Below are 22,586 nucleotides of genomic sequence, written 5' to 3' on the forward strand. Positions count from 1 at the left end.
TGGAGAGGAAAATGAGGAAGAAGAAGGATAGAAGGAAGGGCCTCTCACCCATGGTTTCTCACCATACCTGCCTCTCACAGCAAAACCAGTTTAAGTTTTTTTTTTTTGTTAAAAAAAAACTCAAAATTGTGGGGGTATGTTCCCCTTAACTTTAAGATATAATGGAGTCAATTACAAAGTATTTCTCCATGCATGGGAGAATATTTATCAGCAAAAAAACTTCATAATAATAATATAACTCTACTTTCTAAAACTGAAATTAAAAACAACCTAATCTCGTAATACAAATTTACAACCAAACTAGAAATTAAAAATAGATATAAGATAAACTAACATAGCAAAACTAAAATAGGAACAAATTTGTCCATATCTTGTACATCACCCTAGTCCGTCTTCTTTAGCAGCATCTTCCTTATAACATCAAGCTCTTATGGACCCCACAAGAGCCTTTTAAAATCTTCTACTTAACAATTCCTCAATCCCACTCTACTTAACAATCCTCATGAACTGAATTTAGATCACAGTTCTTTTTTCTCTCTTAAACCACCAATCCTAGGTTGCACCAATTGGTGTAACGCCGGGTTTCAAAACCCTAGTTTAGGTTGCTTTGGTTGGTGGTGGTGGTGGGTGGTATGTAAAAGAAGATGATGATATGGGGAAGATGAGGGCATTTTAGTCTTTTCAAATTTTAGCAAATAGGTCAAGGCAATTAGGTCTTTTCAAATTTTAGAAAAGATAGAAGAAAGGGTAGTTTGGTCATTTTTTAGCATTTAATACTTGGTGTGGACCTAAATGGCATTAGGGGGGTAAAGTAGGGGTGGTATGTGGAATATTGAGCCGCTTAGGGGCGTACGAGGAATATTGGGTGCATTACAGGGGTGTACGTGTACTTTACTCTAATATCAATCAATACCCAAGTTTTGAAAAATATCTTCCTCCCCTACTTTATGAAGTTACTATCAATCGTACCCTAAATATGTAATGTTGTTATAAAAACCATGTGTAAAGACAAAGTTACCCTTTTTAATATCTATTGAAAGTGTATGTCTTTCTCTCTTGTTTATGAAAAGACTATATTACCCTTTTATGTAGAGTTAAAAGGATTCAGATCCTTTACCAAAAAAAAAAAAAAAGAATTCAGATCCTCTACTGTCGTGGTTTGTCCTGCCCTGAACTGTGGAGATGACACCTGTAAAGTTTACAATCCAACGGCTTTTTTTTAAAGTTTGAAAAGTTGGAGTTGAAAGTGGTTGAAATTGATCCAAACCAAGCCGATCCAGTCGGGTTTACCAATCTGATTTGGATTCAGATTGGTTTACACAGAAACAAAAGAAACTCCAACTTTTTCTTTTCTTTTCTTTCTGAAACCCCATCGTTTTCATCTTCCCATTGAACCCTAGAGCGAGAACTCTCTTCTACCACCTCTCAACCCTTTCGAACCCACCGCGATCAGCTTCCTCCTTTGAACCGAAAACTCTCTTATTTGTGCTGTGGCGAACCTTGAAAGGCTTGAAAGCTCCAAACTGATTTTATAGAAATCTCAAGCGTATCTTTGGGATTAACATCAAATCAAATCATAAAAATCTAACAAGAATGGAACAGAGAATGATCGTTTTTTGTATTATTTATCTTCCAACGGATGTTAAATCTAATTTAATCTAATCTAGACTATCATCCATTCTCCATTAAATGATCAATCACCCATAGGCGAAACAAAAGCGTTTCTTTAGCTTTTATGTTTTAGAAGAATCTTAACAAAGGAGTCCATATATAGAAACAACTCATCTTTCTCCAGAGGAGGAACTAGACCAAAGAGAGACAGCAAGTGAAGAACCCAATTCAAATATCCCTGTCTCTGTCCGTTTGGTTTATTGGTTTCCTTCCCTTTCTTTTTTAAAGTAATTTTGTTGGACCTTTGAATCTCTCTTATATTGGGTACTTCTCGTTGTTTTGAGGAAATTGCTAAATTCATAATATGGGTTTAAAAGATCTTCAAAGCAAGTTCAAGATAACTACATGTTTGTTGCTTTTATTTTATTTTTCCCTTCTTTTTTTTGGGGGGGGGGTGGTTCTTGATTGATGAGTTCCTCAAGAAACTTCTGATTGTGAAATCTCCATGTCTTCTGAGAACAAGTCACATGTAAACTAGAGCTAGGAATCAGTTTAACGGCCCATGAGTTCTCCATCGTGTATTTGATAAAAGTGTACCTTCCCCCTCAAAGTTTACTATATAGAGGGTTATTATTTATTAAACGGTTCATGCATTTGTACAGATGAATTAAGTATTCTCTTTTGACCCATTTCTTTGCATATGTTTTTGTTTTCCCTTCTTCTTCCTTGCATTGGTTTCTCACAGAAACTATGGAGAGAAGTAAAAGAAAGGGTTTACAGAAACATTCATGGATGAAACCCATCATACATGGGTACCATGTCATTGAGGATAGATAACTGAGAGGTGGATCATGGGTCTTCGATTTTGACTCTGTTTTGGTACAAAGAGAGCAGGTCCAGGATCAGGGTACTTGGATTCTAATGCTTGTAATCACAATTTGGAGCTTCCAAGCCGTTCAAATCTTTCCTAGATCTAGATCTGGGTTTTTGTTCCCGCCTTCAAGGTTGGCCAGAGCACTAAGAAAAGAGCTTTGGATGATCACGGTGGGTTCAAAAGGGTTGAGAGGTGGAAGAAGAGACTTCTCGCTCTAGAGTTCGCTGGGAAGATGGAAACGATGAAGTTTCAGAAAGAAAAGAAAAAGTTGAAGTTTCTTTTGTTTTTCTATAAACCGATCTGAATCCAAGTCGGTTTGGTAAACCCGTCATGGTGGGTTCAAAGGGTTGAGAGATGGAAGAAAAGAGTTATCGCTCCAGGTTCGCTGGGAAGATGAAAACAATGGAGTTTCAGAAAGAAAAGAAAAAGTTGGAGTTTCTTTTGTTTTTGTGTAAATCGATCAAAATCCAAATTGGTTTGATAAACCCAACCGAACCGGCTTGTTTGCAATGCATTCAGCCGATTCCAACTAAAACTTTTCAAACTTTTAATAAAGGCCATTGGATTGTAAATTTTACAAGTGTCATCTCCACAGTCCAGGGAAGGACGATGGGAGGACAAACCACGGTAGTAGAGGATCTGAATCCTTTTAAATCTACATAAAAGGGTAATATAGTCTTTTCATAAGCAAGAGAGAAAGATATATGCTTTCAATAGATATTAAAAAGGATAATTTTGTCTTTACACTTGATTTTTTTAACAACATTACATACTTAAGGGTACGGTTGATAGTAACTTTATAAAGTAGGGGAGGGGGAAGATATTTTTCAAAACTTAGGTATTGGATTGATATTAGGCAAACTAGAGGGGAGGGGGATGATATTTTCCCTTTAATATATCCAACGGTCATCAATAGGATGGATATTTTAATCCATCTCTCTCACACTTTGTCGTTTGAACTCCTAAACCTGACCCGACTTCATTCCTCAAAACCTCTCGTTTCTCATTCTCTTCCCCTTCTCTGCATCTTCTTCAAGGGATCCGGCGACATATGTGTGCTTTGTAAACCTAAAACCCTAACATATAAACAAGAAAAAGAGAAGAAGACCAAGGTTCAATAGCTAGAGCTTGGTACCTCCCAAGCCTTCAACAAGCTTATACACAACAGAAATCAGATCTTGAAAAGAACTGGATCCTCCCATCCCTCGATTCAACAAGCTTTTATACAACAAAAATTAGATCTTCAGAAGAAAATCATGCATTCTAGCGACAGCTCCGCCTAGATCTGACAAAAGGACCAAGAAGAAAACAAAATCTACAGACCCAAAATATACCTACACTTCACATAAACTACTTAAAACGAAATTTGAGAACTACACCGTACACACAGGAAAGGGAAATAAAAACAAAATCTCCGTTGAAAAGTTACAGGAAATTGGTGGGGGATAGGATAGGGGAAATGAAGTCTAACTTTTTCAACTTTTTACCCTTGTCCGGACAATTGGCCAATCCGATCTGAGATTACAAACCTTTCTCGCATCACACCCGTAGAAGTATATTAAATAACTATACTCCACAAAAAGAAAAATCTCTGAACAATGAGATTTTTTATTTTTGGGACACCCCCTCAACTATGGCTTGTTTCCATGTACACCCCCTCATCTTTAAAACCTTTCAAACACACCCCTTCATCTATTGAAAGTAAGTAAATTAGTCCATCAAACTAACTGCCGTTAGTTTTAAATGTTAATACTCATCCAACCAATTTTTTAGGACCAAATTGCCCAAATTAAAAGTTTGAAGACGCAAATACCCTCTATACTTTAATACACTAAAAATAAAAAAGACTAAACTACCCGAAATGGTCAACTGACTTAGAAGTTGGGCTATAAGATGATGATGGGTCTTCTTGTGTGGTGCACCGCCCGATGTGCCACGTAGGTGCACTGGGCAATGCATAGGACTTGAGAGGATAACAATCCCGAATGAGGGGACCTATAAGAAGAAGACCCATAAGAAGAAGAAGAAATGTGAAAATAAAGAAAGAAAAGAACTGAATTTAGATCACAGTTCTTTTTTCTCTCTTAAACCACCAATCCGACTCTTGACCTGTTTTTTTTACTTCAATGCCATGTTGAGCTTAAATCTTCTTTCTTTTTACTTCATAGTTTTGTTGCAAATTAAAACTGAATTTTGAACTACACAAAGCTCGAACTGAATTTAGATCACAGTTCTCTTTTGTAACTACAAAATATTACATCCCCTAGATGCGATCACATGTTTTAACGTCACCTACATTACAACATGTGGCACTCCACTCCCTACAGGACAAGTTTTTACTGATTGGACTTCTTCTCTTGTGCACTTGTCCGGAAATTGATGAAGGAAAGCAACAATGAGGACAGACCTAATATCACTGCCATTTCGATGAAGAAGGTAAAATTGTTTTATTTTTCTTTCCCTTCAATTTTTATGTAAATTGATGTAATTATTTTAAATTAAAACTGAATTTTTTTTACCAGGTATTGTGTTAAAAAAATATAGTGGTGCAACAAATAACGTTCAACAGTTGCTGTTCTGGGGAATGACTATCTTACATGGTATTGATGGCAGGAAACTGCACATCAGCAACCATTTAAAAGATGAGAAATTCACGAAAATCATCTTTAATTTTCCATTTGTGAAATGGGAACAACGAGTACCAGCATCTGTATTCCTAGAGTGAATTTTTATATATTTAATTTTTTTATTAATATTAATGTTTCATAATATTTATTATCAAAATATTTGATGTAAATAGGATCAACAAGTCACTTGTTCTATATTTTTTTTGGAGTGCCAAGAAGGTACTGCAAGGAGGAGGAGAGATCAACATCACGATGAATGAAAAGTTGTAAAAATGCATGGCAAGTACGAAAACTTGCCTCCATGGCTGGGCTCCATTAAACGGGGGCGGTGCCATTTTCACTAGAAGAATATGAGAGTTACGGTTATAGTCACATAAAATCTGCCAAGGATGCAAAATTCCAAATAAAAAACAGTCACGTTTACATCTTCAAGCCAAAGAAATAGGGTTTTTTGAAACAGTTGTACAGTAATAGTGAACACTTTACAGAGATGTTCTTTTAGTTTTAAACTAGTTAGCAAATTAAATTTGTAAAGCCTTGACCCATTTTGATAGTTACATAAAATTTAAAAAAAAAGCTTCTTCCGCTTTTGTGCGTGTTCTTCGCCCTGCTCTCTGAATTTTATTTGCTTACAGTGTAATTCGATGACAACATAACCTGCTCTGCCATCAGTTGTGTTTTATTTGGCTGATTTTAAAAGGAACGAACTTGTTATGCCAGGCTTGGTTACTTGAATTGAAATGGAGTTTTGAGAGAGTTGAGAAATTTGGGATTGCAAGTGCGATCGTTGATCTCGTTGCTGCTGTGCAATGTTTGTTTCATCTCAGCAGGGTATTGGAGATTTTTGCATATTATCTTAATTGTCTGTTGAATCGAGTCGTAGAGATGAGATTCTGGACCTTCTCAGGTCTCCTTCTCAGGTCTCTTTCTCTACGTCAGTGATTTCCGCCTTTGTGCGTGTCTAGTGCTCCACCTTGGAACGTGATCTTGTTAGTTTTCCTATTTCTGCTGCTCCCTGAATTCTTCCTTGATCTGCAACCTGTTTTATCTTCTCTTTTGGCTCCTTCCTCGTCTCTCCTACATTTGATGGATAATCACATTCCCAGTCCAAGCCCACATGATCACCCTCTCCAACCTCCCCTTCCACTTCCTATACCGACACCTCTCATTCTCGTAGACAACCTTCCAACATCTCACTGCCACCAACCCATAACATCTTCTTCTGCTCCATCTAACATTCCTGTTTCCCACAATAATACTCTTCAACCTATTAATGATATAGAATTGGAAGAGGATGATCCTTTTAACTTTGGATGATCAAAGAAGCCCAACTGAACTTGAAATTCCCAGTAGAGGTTATATATGCCACTGCATGGAGATTGATACTTGTTTGGGGCAATTACTATCACTACCCTACACTTAAGCCTATATTTACTAAAACTACCCTATCTTAAATTTCTTTTCTGAAACTACCCTACTTTTAAACATTTACATCTCCTTCTACCCTCATGTTTTTAAATACCCAGATTGCCCCTCCTTTTCACCTAGTAACGTGCCAATCTCTTTAACCCATTCTTCTTCTATTTTTTACTATTTGTCATTAAAGTACTAAAAAATGAAAGGACTCCCCCGCTTCTTCTCTTTCCCCTTTTCTACTCCATTCGTTTTTATTTTTTTGTTTTTTCTTCAATTCTATTTAATTAATTTTTTATTCAACATTTCATCCTCATCGTTCTTCTTTGAACAGATCATGGTTCTAAGTATCTATGTCGTATCACCCCTATCGGGTGATACATACCGATTTTGCTAGTCACTGATACTGTGCTGATATCGATAGCACGGTACAGACAAGGTGTAAAATGGTCAGAAAAATCAAATTTTAAGGAGATTCAAGGGTAATTTTGTCTTTGACAGTCGATCCAGGCCGATACCGTATCGGTATCATATCAATTTATCGATTACCGATACCCGTTCGGATACCATGCACTAAAACCATGGAACAGATCGACTCTCTTCAAAGCACCTCAATTCTTCTCTCTCTTCCTCTGTTTTTTCAATTTACCTTTGTGTTTTTTATTTTTTATTAACCTACAGTGCGATTCTCGAGTCGTCACTTTTCTTCTCCCTCTTCATATTCGAAGAAGCAGAAGACATGGGATAGAAATGCACAAGATCAATTAATCATCGGATTGTCTCTGCCTTCTTGGCGATTTCAGTTGAGAATCCATGAAAGCTGGATCGATTTCCGAAAAGGTAACGCACCTAAAATGGAGACTAAGGAGAAGAACTGGATCACGGTGAGGATTAGATTGATCTGTTCGAATTGAAGAAAAAACAAAAAAAAATTTGAACGGAGTGAAAAATGGGAGAGAGAAGCAGGTGGGTGCTTTCATTGTTTACTATTTTAATGACAAAAATAGAAGAAGAATGGTAGGTTAAATAGATTAGGAGGTTACTAGGTGAAAAGGAAGGGTAATCAAACTGCAATCCAACTGCAATCAAAGCCTGGTCTCGATTCAGAATGATGCTTCCCCTATGTTGTATCAAAAAATGCATAATTGCAAGCCTATGTTTCGTCGTTGGAATAAAGAAGTTTTTGGCCATGTTCAAACAAAGATTTCAGCTTTGCAACAAGAGCTTTCAACCATCCAAGCAGGACCAACTTCTGATGTTACACACAAGCGTAAAGAGGAGGTTTCTAAATTACTAGATGAGGAATTGGAGAAAGAGGAAGAAATGTGGAGGCAAAAGTCCAGGATCTCATGGCTATTAAAGGGGACCGCAACACACTTTTTTTCAGATGACTACCATCACAAGGAGAAGCAGAAACAAAATCCTCCATTTAAAGAAACCTGATGGATCGTGGACTCGATCTGAATCTCAAGTCTAGGATGAGATGCTAGCTTATTATCAACAAATATATCAGTCAGAAGGGATTGATCAGGATTCCCTCCATCAGGCCTTAGCTACCATTCATCGCCAAATCACAGATGAAATGAATACAAGGTTGAGCTCTATCCCCTCCCTAGAAGAGGTATAATCGGCGCTTTTCTCTATGGCTCCTCCAAAGGCCCCCGGCCCTTATGGACTCCCTCCAGCATTTTTTCAAAAATATTGGGACCTTACTCATCAGGATTTATTTACCTTTGTTTGTGATTTCTTTAATTCTGGTTTTTTTACCAAATGCCAGTAAGGAAACCTTTCTATGTTTGATTCCAAAAAATGCTAATCCTGAGTATGCCGATCATTACAGGCCTATCTCATTATGTGCAGTTGTAGTCAAGGTGATCACAAAAATTCTAGCTACAAGATTACGTGAGGTTTTGGATATGATCATTACACCCGCTCAATCAGCCTTCATACCTAAAAGATCCATCTCTGATAATGTGTTCATGGCTCATGAACTGTTCCACCACATCAACCGTAAGAAAAAGGGGAAACAAAAGTTCCTAGCATTGAAGTTGGACATGATGAAAGCCTATGATAGGTTGGAATGGGAATTCATTGAAAAGCTCATCCTTTGGTTCGGTTTCTCTAGTAAATGGATGACTATGGTTATGTCCTCATTGAGATCAGTGTCTTACAATTTAGTGATGAATGGCACTCCTCGTGGTAAGGTAATCCCAACCAAAGGGATTCGACAGGGTGATCCATTGTCCCTTGCTCTTTTTATTTTATGCTCTCAACCTCTGAGTAGTATCATTGGCCAATCTGAAAGGGTAGGACTACTTAGAGGAGTGAAAGTTCGCAATCGATCGGAATCGATAACACATTTACTTTTTGCTGACGATTGTTTATTCTTCTCAGAAATGAAGTTGGAAGAAGTTAATCACCTTAAAGATTGTTTTTTTTTTTTTGGTAAAAACCTTAAAGATTGTTTGGACTTATATTGTAGAGCCAGTGGACAGGCCATTAGTCTCAAAAAATCCACTTTTTCTTTCAGTCCCAATACTCTTAAAATTTCAGAGATGCCACCGTTAGATGCCAAAATTTTGACTATTCTACCCTTTGCTCCATTTTCTTAAATCTGAAAAGACTTAATTACCTTCACTTATTTGTTGCCCTAAACTAATTAAAATGACCATTTTACCCCTTATTTTATTTTTATAAATAAAAAGATCTAATTGCCCTCATTTATGTATTACCCTAACCTAATTTGAAAAGACTATTTTACCCCTAAATATTTGTTCCTAAAAGCCCCAAAATGCCCTCATCTTTCCCAAATCATCTTCTTTTACATACCCACCACCACCACCACCACCCCACGATGGTTGACTACATAGGAACGCAACTATTAAAATAATTAATAAAACATGGTTATCTTGTCGGTTAATTAATGCTTTCTTGATATGAAATGGATGGTAGAACAAGGTACTAATGGGATAGAGGAGCAGTAATGGAATTAAAATATGTATGTTGGGGCATCCTCATGGATAGATCTCAGTCGTCCGTTTGGTTGACTGTTTTGACTTTTGACTCTTGGCCTTAATCCCTATACAAAACAATAAGATATTGTAAGATAAGGAAAAGACAGGTGGCACCGTGGTAGGGTTTTGAGACAGAGTAACCGATGCCCTAAACTACTGTAAAACATTTCCTTTCCTAAATATATGTGACATGTAAATTTAGAGAGAAAGGGCCGTTGGAATGTTTAGGTCCTATGGGATACTTTAGGGTAAACTTTATTGATTGACGAGAGTCAAAGGACAGCATATAAAGTTGCTAATTTGTTTAATTAAAAAAAAAAGGTTGCTTATTTGTCTATGTTTGTATGGAGTCCTCATCGCCGAAAAATTCTTGTCCCCCAAATAGATGGTGCTTTGACTTCAATTTGGTACACTTATCTATCACTTTATTAATTACCTAGAGTGAGACCAACAAACTGTCGAGTTGAATTTGCATAATTTACCTTCCTTCAATAAAAAAATAATAGAATCAAAGAAGATAAACGGAAACATACTCATTTGTGGCTGAGTTCTCCACCAATTTGTATTTTTATTTATTTTTGTTATGCGCCCTTCCCTTGTTTTCCTTTTCTTCCAATATGCATACCAATTGCATCTAAATTGGGTAGTTGTAGGCTAATTGACATTTAGTGATCAAAGTCAACAATGAATACTAAGAAACTTTCACAAATCATAATCACAATCACATTAAATAATCTAGCACCAAAAAAATAATAATAAACGGCTCCATAGTTTATTTGAATTGAAACTAGTTTCACCATTTTAAGAAACCACCAATAAATTTATTAGGGAAAATTCACTAATATTGTTCAGATTGAAACTCACATTCGGTGTGTCCGATTGTTGCAACACAATTTTTGGTAGGGTTTCGATGATGATATATCTCTCATGTAATCTAATGATGTACAGAGATTTTGTAAATCTCTGAATAATCATAAATCTTTCACTAAAAAAATATAACAGGAAATTTTCATCTCAAAATGAGGGATAAGGTTAATTTAACATTGATTCCATCTTGATGTATAGGGATTTCAACTTAGGTCGAGGAATTATTTAGGAATCCTCTTCCTTCTTCACCGGCGTAGTTCCCGAAAGAGTCTGTTTGCCATTAGACTCAGGAATCGGATGAGGGGATTTTTCCACAGCCAATTAATCACCGGCTTGTGGATTCAAGTTCCTTGAAGCGTTTCTCTATGGAACTCAGAATATGAAACAAAAACCCAATACTCTAATTTCTGAGTTTGACTGATAACTTCTACCACTTTGCCCTTTCTTTGCTATAGCTCTGAACCCAAGAGATGAAGAACGACTCAGAAAGGCATCATTTGATATGTGGCAAGAATCGCAAGATATGTGGGAAAAGTAAAATCTCGTGAAGGGATGATCATGATGATGATGGGTATTTCTCAGGGATTGCTATCTACTCTTTGATTGCTTGTCTGAGTAGCTCTGCAACACAAATAAGAAACATGGCTCCACCATCTATCGAACCCATCATCAAGGCCACCATGCAATCAAACATGGAAAAATCAGACAATCAGATCGATTTCTACCCATATCTTTTCTACCCATTCATGAACCTTTCAATTGTTCTATTTATGTAAATAAAGAGGGAACAGAGACCTGAGTGAATTCCAGTCACAATGTAGAGAGAGTATTTTTTTTCCAAAGGACAAATGAGAAGTTATGATTACAGTGGCAGACTAAGAGGGAGGTGTGTCGAATTAGAAAAGATAATAATAAAAGAAGCTCAGAGACGAGAAAACCCACAAAAAGTTTTAGGGATTCTGCAAAGTAGCAAGGCAAGGCAAGGCAAGACTCAAAAGAGAGAGAAAGAGATGAGTCCGACCCAAAGCAAAGACCAGGAATCCCTAGCTCCTCAGTCCCCACCGCTTACACTTGATTCAGTGAATGTTCTAAATTGTTATTATCGTATTAGTCGTTGAACTCTGCATTTTGGAGGCAATCCATCTCGATTGCGATGACATGGTTGGATTGTTTGCCGACGTAGGTGGTATTGAAGAGGCCGAGATCATTTCCATATTCTCTCTCTCTCTCTCTCTCTCTATGGTGGTGGGTGGTGGTGGTGCTGGAGGTGGGGCTTCACGGTGGTGATGGTGTTAATGGTGGGTGGCGGCGGTGGTGATGGTGGTGGTGGGGGTATGTAAAAAAAGATGATGATTTGGGAAGACGAGTGTGCTTTGAGATCTTCGAAAGACTTCCAACCTGAAAAGGGTTTTCTTCATCGAAAAGGGAAAGGGGTTTCGGCCTCTCATCTGAAATCCTCTTTGGGTGAGGTTGGGGAAGATGAGGGCATTTTGGTCTTTTCTAATTTTAGCAAATAGGTTAGGGTTGGTTTTTAGGAACAAATATTTAGGGGTAAAATAGTCTTTTCCAATTAAGTTAGGGTAATACATAAGTGAGGGCAATTAGGTCTTTTCATTTATAAAAATAAAACAAAGGGTAAAATGGTCATTTTCAATTAGTTTAGGATAACAAATAAGTGAGGGTAATTAAGTCTTTCTAGATTTAAGAAAATAGAGCAAAGGGTAAAATGGTCAAAATTTTGGCATCTAACTGTGGTATTTAACGGATTGGACCTATCTGGCATTTGGGGTGTAAAGCAAGGGTGGTACGTGGAATATTGAGCCGCTTAGGGGGGTGCGAGGAATATTGGGTGCATTATAGGGGGGTACGTGTACTTTGTATGTAATGAAGAAGACTTCAGTAAGGCCTGGTTCAGGAAACACCATAGCTTGGCAGATCGAAGGAATTGTGATCTTATGATGATCTTTCAAGTTCCAATATAGAAATCATATTTGGATAGTATGTAGTTGCTTTAATTTTTACAGTTGGACTACCCTCCCCTATTCTAAATCAGATTCTACTTAACCTATAAAAATGATATGTTTCTCATCTAACATCAGGACAGTATGCACCCGTTATAAATTAGATTCTACTTAACCCGTAAAAACAATCTGTCTCTCATTACAATAGACATGTTCATAACAATGTTATGATTGGTATCTAAACCTGAATATACCATCATCCATATCCCTATCAAAAGTAACAAATAGAGCTCAAATTTAAGATAAATATAAAACATACATAACCCATAAAATAGATCTGTTTCCTCTCTTCCATTTCTCAAGAAGAGCAGCCTCTCCAGAATAGTAGGTTCCCCAAAATCAATCATTCATTCTTTTGTTTTTTTCTTAATTCTATCATATTATCATGGTAGCAGGTAGGTGGCCGATTATGATGGAGTTATTTTGGCAATGAAAATTGCAAAGAGAATGGAATCGACGGTATTGAGATAACCATCGATGGGGTTCTTTTTTGAGCCAATGGCAACAGAGGAGTAGAGAGACGGAACGATGAAGGTCAACCTTGCAGAAAGATGGAGTGGGAAGGTCGACAGACCAGAGAGAGAAGGGAATGGCCACTGCAACTCATGGTTCATCACTTACATTCTCAAGGATTAGAAGAGAAAATGGCAAGTGGCAAAGAAGGTTCATCACTTACCTTCTCAAGGATTCACGGTTCCTGGGCCGTCGTCAGTGTTCGCCGGAGTGATTACGATGGTCACCGGGTGAAGCCTTTCTTCTTCAGTTGTTGCCAGAGTGTGTATCATAGCAACAGATGTAAGGTTGTAGGTTGGTGGTTCTTTGTGTGGGAAGGGTTTTTCGGTTGGAGAGGGAGAAGAAGAAGATTATTAGAGTTAAAGTGTACAAGGGTAAAATAGGTATTTAACTACATAAAAATGGTATTTTCGGGTTTCAATAAAATTTACTCCTTCCTCCTCACCACTTCACAGTAATTTACTAATGGTGCTAATTAATTTCCAAAAGGGAGGTAGGGTTAATTTTTGGAAACAGCCTAGCTGACTCCCTGGCTCAGATTACCCTATCCTGTGCGTGTGAGACAGCCTGGCCACACTCCACTCCTTGGTTATCTGATGCTTGTAACTCAAACACCATGCATTTTACACGCTTCAATAAATAAGTGCATTTCTTATCCCCAAAAAAAAAAGTTATCTAAACATGAATGGCAACTGTATTTATTACAACTACCCAAGTCTCAGATACATTGACAATTCCCTAGAGTGAGAATTTTCTCTTTCATGGATGAGTCTACAACAATATAATGGCGTGAGCCTCTGACTAAAGGTAACTGAAAATGTTTTGAAAGAGGAACTCATCGAGCTTCAGCTGTGAAGAAAACCCAAGAACCCATATTTGCATGTACAAAGGAAAGATAATAAATGCTCAGAACTCAAAGAGAAACAGTAAGGGGATTTCCCCTTGACAGACGGTCGGTCATCTCTTCTTACCATATGGATCTCCTTTACTTCCTCTTCTCTGTCCCAATTGAGAGGAGCTCAAAGCTCCGAAAAGTGTCATCACGAGCACCTCTTGCAGCAGCAGCAGCACGTGCGAGGGATCAAAAGTAGTCTGAACAAATTTTAAGGAAAGCAAGATTGCAAGACTGAATTATTTTCACATTATACATTGATAAATGATGGTTTCATGGCGGAGACTAGCTCCTTACAACATCCTTGGAGGATACATCCTCAGAATTCTTGTGCTTGGAGTGATCACCGTGTAGAACTGAACCTGAATTGTTTCTTCTAGCAAATGCTTCAACTGCGCCTGAGAATCTGTTTCGAATCTCTTGTCCCACTAGATGAAACAAATAAAACAAATATATCAGTCATCAAAGAGCCTAAGCAAATTCATGTATTTTAAAGAAACACTAAATGCCAACAGTTGAAAAGTACGTACAGACAAAAAGAGTTTCATATTTGGCCCCTCCCCTGCTACAGAAAATATGCATCACATTCGAACAAAGACAACATGATAATGTTGAATAAATAGACAATAATACATATATCCCTACTAAAACTAGTATGAATAATATCTACTATATATCAAGCAAAGTGGACGCTCGCCTGAGATGTCCCTCTAGGTTGAATTGTAACTATATATATTAAGAGTTCATAATTATAGTATAGAGGTTTCCAAAGGTATATGTTCGTAACATGGAGAATTCAATATAGTAGATTAATGTTGAATGATAAGAAAAGAAAACTTCAAAGACTTTAATGGGTTTCAAAGACTAGTACTTGCAACCCTAACCTCCAGAAGGTAGAAAGAAAACATAATGCATATTAAATGATGGATCTGCAAGTGATGGGCTCACTATGGGAATGGCGGAGAAGATTTTAATCTGAAGGAGGCTATATATGGGCCAGATTCTATTTCAGATTATCATATTTTGACCTAATGATTTTAATATGGCCAAACCTGAATCTAGATCTAATGGTTCAAAATTAATGAGGAATAACTGTTGCGTGTGAAAATCTCCGGTGCTTGGTTCGCCCGTGGATGAACCTGCAAAAACCAAGCAATGAGCGCAAGAGGGCCGATGTGGCTCCGGCCTAGGACTCTCCGATGCTCAAGTCAGATCTTCAACGCGACAGCGTAACTGCGTAGTAAAAAGCAAGATGTGGAATAGTGCTCCATACCTGGGTATTTATAGAGTAAGGAGGAGATGAGACGGTTGGGAGAGTCCTAGTATGGTAGGAGTCCTTCTTTCAGAAGGTTCTCTCGCGCAGAGCGGAGTGGAGAGTTATTTTTGGGGTCGGACTCTTATTAAGGTAAGAGTCCATGTAGAGTGCGATTCCGTGTTGCGCTGGGATCGTGGCTCGGTCCTTATCCCGTGATTCTCGGGATGTGCTGACGTGGTCCGGAGATCCCCGGTGGAGTGCTATGAGAGCCTCCATGGAGGAGGGCTCGGCCTACGAGGTCGGCCCGCGAGGTCGGCAATGGAGGTCGGCCCGAGAGGAGGTGAGGTTGGTCTCGGCCATGAGCTCGGCTAGGAGTCTATGGCTGACCCGTATAATCTCGGCCTCAGCCACCGGCTAGCTCGCTCGAACCAGGCTTTGTCAGGTGACTTATCGGATATGGGGTCGGCCCAATTTCATGCTCGGCCCAACTCGGTTCTCGGACTGAGGTCGGGTCGGCCACGTGGCAGCCTCCTATATGTGGGGTGTTTTATGCCTCATCACAGGCCCCCCCACTCATCAGGTGTCGGCTCGGCGTTGATGAGTGAAGTTTTCTGGTCGCTTGTCTGCAAGATTCTTGCGGTTGAGCCGAGATTATTTATTGCTCCGGATTTGACGTTGCACGATCTGACGGTTGGGTGTCAGTGCCATGTCAGCAGTCATTATGGCGGGCTCGGGAATTCGAAACGTCCTTTGATCTGGGCCATTGGATCATGTAGAGCTCTGGTCGACCGTTGGGTCAGTAGGACCCAAGGATTATAAATAGGCGACTCCTAACTATTCATTCTTCACTGCTTTAAGTTATTGACTTCTCGGCAAGTTTGGATCCGTCAACTCGGTAGATCTCGTCGCTTGCTTGCTTTGACTTCTCGGCAAGTTTGGATCCGTCAACTCGGTAGATCTCGTTGCTTGCTTGCTCGTGATTGACTCGGCCGAAGCTTCGTTCGTGATCGACTCGGCTGTCGTTTCGTTCCCGCTCAGCTCTTCTTCAACCAGTAAGTCTTCTCCGCCCAGTATGTCAGTTGGTAGTAGTCCTATGGGCGAACTGCTCGCCAGGGCGGCAGAGGGCGCGAGTCCGAGCCGAGAACTCCCCACTCGCTCTCCTACCATAGACCTGTTAGGTTCGACCTCAGACGAGCCCGATGTAGTGGAGCTTCATCAGGCCGAGGTGGCTGAGCCCCCGTTACCCATGGAGTCTGACCACGCGGCCCAATCCACAGCCGCAGGCCGGGCCGAGAACTCCGGGTCGTCCTCATCCGATGAAGAGTCAAGTGCGGGAGATTCGTCCGAGGTGGGGGTTGGCTCGGTCAGCTCGTCTACCGACGCCCCTGAGCCCGAGGAAGGCGATGTCGGCCTGTTCGAGCACGATCACGGAGGCCGACCTCGACTATCCGAGGACGACCTACGCCATCCCCGAGGACATTCGGCTCGAGTTCCTAATCCCGGGAGATGGCCCGCTTCATCAGGCCCGGTGAGGTGGCTGCACGAGACGCCCTTCAAGTACGCGTTTCGACTCCCCGTTCTCAGCCTGGTGGACCAGATCTTGGACCACTTCCACCTGTCTCCTGGTCAGCTGGTGCCGAACTCTTGGCCGGCCGTGTATGGCTTCTATTCTTTGTTCTGCGAGATGGGCCGAGGTGTGAGCATGGCGCTTTTTTCTCGGCTCTTCTTCTTGAAGAAGTCTCCCGAGAAGGGCTGGTACTACTTCTGTCGCCGATCCGGGAAGAGTGCGGCTCTAGGCGGCCACAAATTTCTGGTCGGCACGCCGACCTTCAACAAGTATTGGAAGCCTCATTTTTTCTTCGCTTCCATTACCAACAGCCCTCTCCGAACCGAGTGGAAGGAGATGAACCTGAACTATGTCAATAGGGTACTACCCCTAACCGAGAACGAGATGACCTCGCTCGAACTGATCCCCCAGCGTCCGCCCTTCGATGTCCTCCAGCTTCAGGACGAGGGGTTTCTTCAGAGTTGGCATATGACCCCGGGTAGGAGCCCTTGTCGAGCCTGTCTCTATTGTCCGAGCTGACCTCTTTACTTAGCTTTCTTTACTTGTTCTGATTCGTTTTTTGTGTTTTCGATTTCTCCTGCAGTGGTCGGCCACATTCCTCCAATGGACACAGCTCGGCTAAGGGCCGAGACCATCGCGGATAGGAAGAAGAAAAATGCAGAGAAGAAACCCCGGGGCGAGTCCTCCAAGGCCTCCAAGGGCAAGGGCGTGATGTCTGGACCATCAGACGCGGTGGTCGGTCTGGAGGCCGAGAAGAACACGGGTCAAGCCGGATCTCCGCGGAAGGGAAAAGGCCGAAAAGGCGAGAGGAGCCCGCCGAGAGACATCAAGCGCCAAAAGCTCTCAGTAAACCTGACGAGTGGCGGCCTTCCGCCCGTGGCTTCTCCCACCAACATCTCCCGATACCTCCTGGGGAGGGCTTTGGCCAACAACGTCCCTGTGAGGCCGACCTGGCGCCTCTTCCCTGGGGACTCGGCCTTGACGTCGGCCGCTCACGCCAAGGAATGGCTGGATGCGGAGTCGGCTCGATCGACAAGGAGAAGCTCGAGGCGCCGTCCGACCTGAGCTCCTCTCCACCCTATTTCAAGACTTCAATATGGTAAGTTTCCTTGTCGGCTCCTGCATATGATCTGATGTGTGTAGTTTATCCTGATTTTTTGTTCTCATGCTTTTTTGTAGGGGTTCGCCAAAGCTGTGGAGACCATGCTCCGCTTCGAGCGGCTCCCGATCGAGAACTATTCCTTGGACGCCCGGTGCAAGAAGGCTTATCAGACGCCCAGGATGCCGTTGAGGCGTCGGAGACCCAAGAGAAGCTCACCGCGCGAGGCCAAGTGGAGAGCTCTCAAGCCGAGGTGGCTAGGCAGAGAGAGAAGGTCCGGGCTCTGCAGCCCGGCTCGCCGAGGTGAAGGAGAAGGCCAAGGAAGATCTGGCCACGGCTCGGAGCGGCGATCGGCGACTATCTTCAATCGAGGAGTACGCCGACATCGCCATGAGATCGGGAAGCCGCCCTACGCCCGAAGGATTTGAGGCCGGCCGAGTGAACTTTTGGCCGAGATCAAGGCGGCGTCACTGATCTCAATCTCTCCGTTTTGATGATGATGCGACTACCTTCGCAGGGGAGATGGGAGATGAGGAGGGAGCCGAGGTCACCCAAGCTCGCCCCTTGAGGCACTGCTTTGGCCGACCGTCCTCCCTCGGGAGCCTGGACCCCAAGACTATTGCTGTCGAGCCCGGTGCACGTGGAAGCTTCCGAGGTCGCCTCCAAGTCCCACGCCGAGGAGACGGAGATGTAATATATATATATATATATATATATATATATATATATATATATATATATATATATATATATATATATATATATATTTTTGTGTGTGTGTGTGGCCGAGCTGCCCCTTTTGTAACTGTGCCGATCAGTCGGCTTTCAATGAATAAAATAACTTATTTTTGCCAGAATTTGTCTAAGTATTCGAACTCGGCGCCCTCAGCATTCTTTTCCTTGCGTATTCTATTTTGTTTGTGGCCAAGCTGCCGAGTCGTTTTCTAGCCGAGCTTAAGAACTCGTCTCTTTTTTATCCATGTCTCACGTTGTCGGTGTTTTCGGCCATGCAACGCTCGAGGTCAATGTGATCCTCGCCTCGGTTGTTTAATTCGCCTTTCCCTTCGATCCGATTGGAGAGGCTATCATATACGCGGACGCGTGGCCGAATATCCTTCCTGGCCGAGCCCAATGCCTTAGCTTAATTTTGTACTTCGTTAGGCTCGACCCAATAGGGATGTCGGCCTTTGAGAGGTCGGCCATGTCTATGAGGCAGGTCTTGCGACTCGGCTGCCGACCTATGAGGGCCGGTCTTACGACTTGGCTGCCGACCTATGAGGGTCGGTCTTTGATGTCGGCCTGGTCTATGAGGACCGGTCTTACGACTTGGCTGCCGACCTATGAGGGTCGGTCTTTGATGTCGGCCTGGTCTATGAGGACCGGTCTTACGACTTGGCTGCCGACCTATGAGGGTCGGTCTTTGATGTCGGCCTGGTCTATGAGGACCGGTCTTACGACTTGGCTGCCGACCAATGAGGGTCGGTCTTTAATGTCGGCCTGGTCTATGAGGACCGGTCTTACGACTTCGACTTGGGAGCTTGCCAATACGTTAAGTGGTGGAGAAAAGACTTTATTGAATCAAGAATGTCGGAACTGAAGCCAAATACAAGCATGCTCAATTATTGAAAAAACTTTTTCAAATTTTCCGAGTTCCAGGGTCTCGGTACCTTCTTGGCCCCCGGAGTCTGCAAGCGATATGTGCTAGGGCGAATTTGCTTGGAGACTATGTACGGGCCTTCCCAATTTGGTGCTAATTTTCCTTGTTGCCTCGGCTGGGATGCGCTGAGTTTTCTGAGAACAAGGTCCCCTTGACGAAAATGCCGCTCTTTGACTCTTGAATCATAGTAGCTTGCCGTCTTCTGTTGGTACGCCGCATTCCGAAGTAGGGCATTTTCTCGGACTTCATCGAGGAAGTCAAGATTGGCTCTCGCCCATCTTCATAGGTCTTCTCATCGAAGTTGAGCACTCGCACGATGAAGCCATAACTTCAACCGCGCGAGGGCTTGGTCCCATAAGCGAGGCGAAATGGACTCTCCCGGTTGGAGTTCTTACGAGTAGTCCGATATGCCCATAGGACGCTTGGGAGTTCTTCCACCCATCTCCCCTTGGCCTCATCCAACCTCCTCTTAATGCCGGCAAGTAATGTTCAGTTGGACACTTCTACTTGTCCATTTGCTTGTGGATGAGCTACCGAGATGGGTCTGAAGTCAATGTGGAAGTGCTCGCAGAATTCTCGGAAGGCCGGGTTGTTGAATTGCGCGCCATTATCGATGATGAGAACTTTCGTGTAGCCCGAACCGGTAGATGACCTTATCTCGGAAAATTTTTCCATGTTATTCTCGATGATGGTGGCCAGGGGCTCGGCCTCGACCCACTTGGTGAAGTAATCGATCGCCACCACTACGTATTTTCTGTTTCCCGATGCCGGGGTGAAATCTCCGAGAATGTCCATTCCCCACATAGCGAATGGGATTGGGCTCAGCATTGAGGTTAATTTTGTTGCTGGTCGGCTTGGGATTGGAGCGAACAGTTGGCACTTCTCACACGTCTTCACGTATTTCATGGCCTCTTCTTGCATTCTTGGCCAATAGAATCCTTGCCGAAGTATCTTGTATGCCAGAGCTCGGCCGCCCATGTGACTCCCGCATATTCCCTCATGCACCTCGGCTAATGCATACTCGGCCCCCTTCGGTCCCAGACATCGGAGAAGAGGGGCCGAGATCGCCCTTTTGTAGAGTACTCCGTCGATCATTGAGTACTTTGAAGCTCGGATCTTGACCTTCCTTGCTTCGTCTCGGTTCCCCGGGAGCAGGTCATTCTCCAAGTAGTTGACAATGGGGTCCAACCAGGTCGGCCCATCCTCTTCTATGTGCTTTATGCTTTCTTCTTGTAAGGATGGCTTCTCCAATATTTCTATGTATACTGACCGGCTCAGGTATTGGAGGTCGGCCTCTGCCAACCTAGATAAGGAGTCCGCGGCGGCATTCTCTTTTCTCGGTATTCGAGTCATCTCAAAGTGCTCGAGCTCGGCGATAAGATCTCGGGCTCGGCCCAGATATGCTATCATCCTTTCGTCTTTTGCCTCGTAGTCTCCGTTGACCTGGTTGACCACGAGTTGGGAGTCTCCTCGCACCTTCAACCGCTTTATGCCCATAGCTTTGCTGACTCGAAGTCCAGCTAGAAGGGCCTCATACTCAGCCTCGTTGTTCGAGGCGGGAAACTTGAACCTTAGGGCATATTGGACCAGAAATCCTTCGGGGCTTACAAGTATTAGGCCGGCCCCGCTTCCTCCGGAGTTGCTTGAGCCTTCGACATTCATGGTCCAAATAGGGTCGGCCGTAGCCACGACCTCCTCGACTGTATTTTCTTCTCCAACCTCATGTTCGGGCCCCGTGCATTCGGCGATGAAGTCGGCAAGGGCTTGTCCTTTTATCGCCGTCCTCGGTTGATAGCTTATATCGTATTCGCTTAGCTCAACCGCCCAGGAAATTAGCCGCCCCGAAACATCGGGTTTGTGTAGTATCTTCTTGAGGGGCTGGTCGGTCAGTACCGCGATCGGATGAGCTTGGAAGTACGACCTTAGTTTCCTTGCAGCCGTGACTAGAGCGAATGCCACTTTCTCGAACCCGGAGTACCTTGTCTCGGCATCAACAAGAACGTGGCTGATATAGTATATCGGCCTTTGAGTTCGACTCTCTTCCCTGATCAACACCGCACTGACCGCTACGGGAGTGGCGGCTAAGTAGACTTGAAGCTCCTCTCTTGGTTCAGGTCGGCTGAGAAGAGGCGGGTTCTCCAAATATTTCTTCAGCTCTTCAAAAGCTTCCTGGCATTCGGACGACCAGATAAAGTCTTTTGGGTTCCGGATATTCTTTAGGGCCTTAAAGAACGGTAGGCACTTGTCGCCCGATCTCGACATGAATAGCGCCAACGCCGCCACACGTCCGTTTAGCCTCTGTACTTCTCGGATCGTCCTTGGAGGACTCATCTCTTGGATGGCTCTGATTTTTGCCGGATTGGCTTCGATGCCTCTGATAGAGACCATGAAGCCAAGGAACTTTCCCGAGGTTACGCCGAATGCACACTTGGCGGGATTCAGCTTCATCTGGTTCTTCCTCAATACGCCGAAGGCTTCTTCCAGGTCGGCCAAGTGGTGCTCGGCCTTCAAACTTTTCACCAACATGTCGTCCACCTAGACTTCCATGTTCTTTCCGATCTGCTCGCGGAATATATAGTTCACAAGGCGCTGGTATGTCGCTCCGGCGTTCTTCAATCCGAACGGCATGACCTTGTAGCAGAAATTCTCTTGGTCAGTTCGGAAGGCTGTGTACGACTCGTCCTCCTCATGCATCATGATTTGGTTGTAGCCGGAGTACGCGTCCATGAAGCTCAGCATCTCGTGACCTGCCGTGGCATCGATCAAGAGGTCGATCCGAGGTAGTGGGTACTCATCTTTTGGGCAGGCCTTGTTGAGGTCGGTGTAGTCGACACACATTCTCCACTTCCCGTTCGGCTTAGGGACCATGACGACGTTAGCCAACTAGGTCGAGAATTTCTCTTCTCGGATGAATCCTGATCGGCGAAGCTTCTCCACTTCTTCTTTGATTGCAGTTTGTCGATCAAGTGCGTAGTTCCTTCTCTTCTGCCGGATTGGTTTTCGACCCGGATCCACATGGAGTCGATGCTCAGCTATATGTCTGGGTATGCCCAACATGTCAGCGGCCGACCAGGCGAAGACATCGGCGTTCGCTTTTAAGAAAACTCCAAGCCGCCTCCTTTGATCTTCATTTAGTAGTGATCCGAGCTGGACCACCTTGGCTGGGTCATCTTCGC

General features: G+C 42.9%; 1 protein-coding gene across 2 annotated transcripts in view; it reads right to left on the reverse strand.

Annotated features, from left to right (window-relative positions):
- Nucleotides 1-13,608: 13,608 nt before the first annotated feature.
- The window catches only part of LOC122642206 (casein kinase 1-like protein 10), a 37,678-nt gene continuing 28,700 nt past the window's right edge, over nt 13,609-22,586 (reverse strand). For both annotated transcript variants that reach the window (XM_043835636.1, XM_043835639.1), the window contains exon 15: nt 13,609-14,007. In XM_043835636.1, coding sequence (XP_043691571.1) covers nt 13,898-14,007 — 110 coding nt within the window. In that variant the 3' untranslated portion in view covers nt 13,609-13,897. The remainder of the gene's footprint in view (nt 14,008-22,586) is intronic.

The sequence above is a fragment of the Telopea speciosissima genome, chromosome 10 (assembly GCF_018873765.1).
Source record: "Telopea speciosissima isolate NSW1024214 ecotype Mountain lineage chromosome 10, Tspe_v1, whole genome shotgun sequence".
In the NCBI taxonomy this organism is placed as follows: domain Eukaryota; kingdom Viridiplantae; phylum Streptophyta; class Magnoliopsida; order Proteales; family Proteaceae; genus Telopea; species Telopea speciosissima.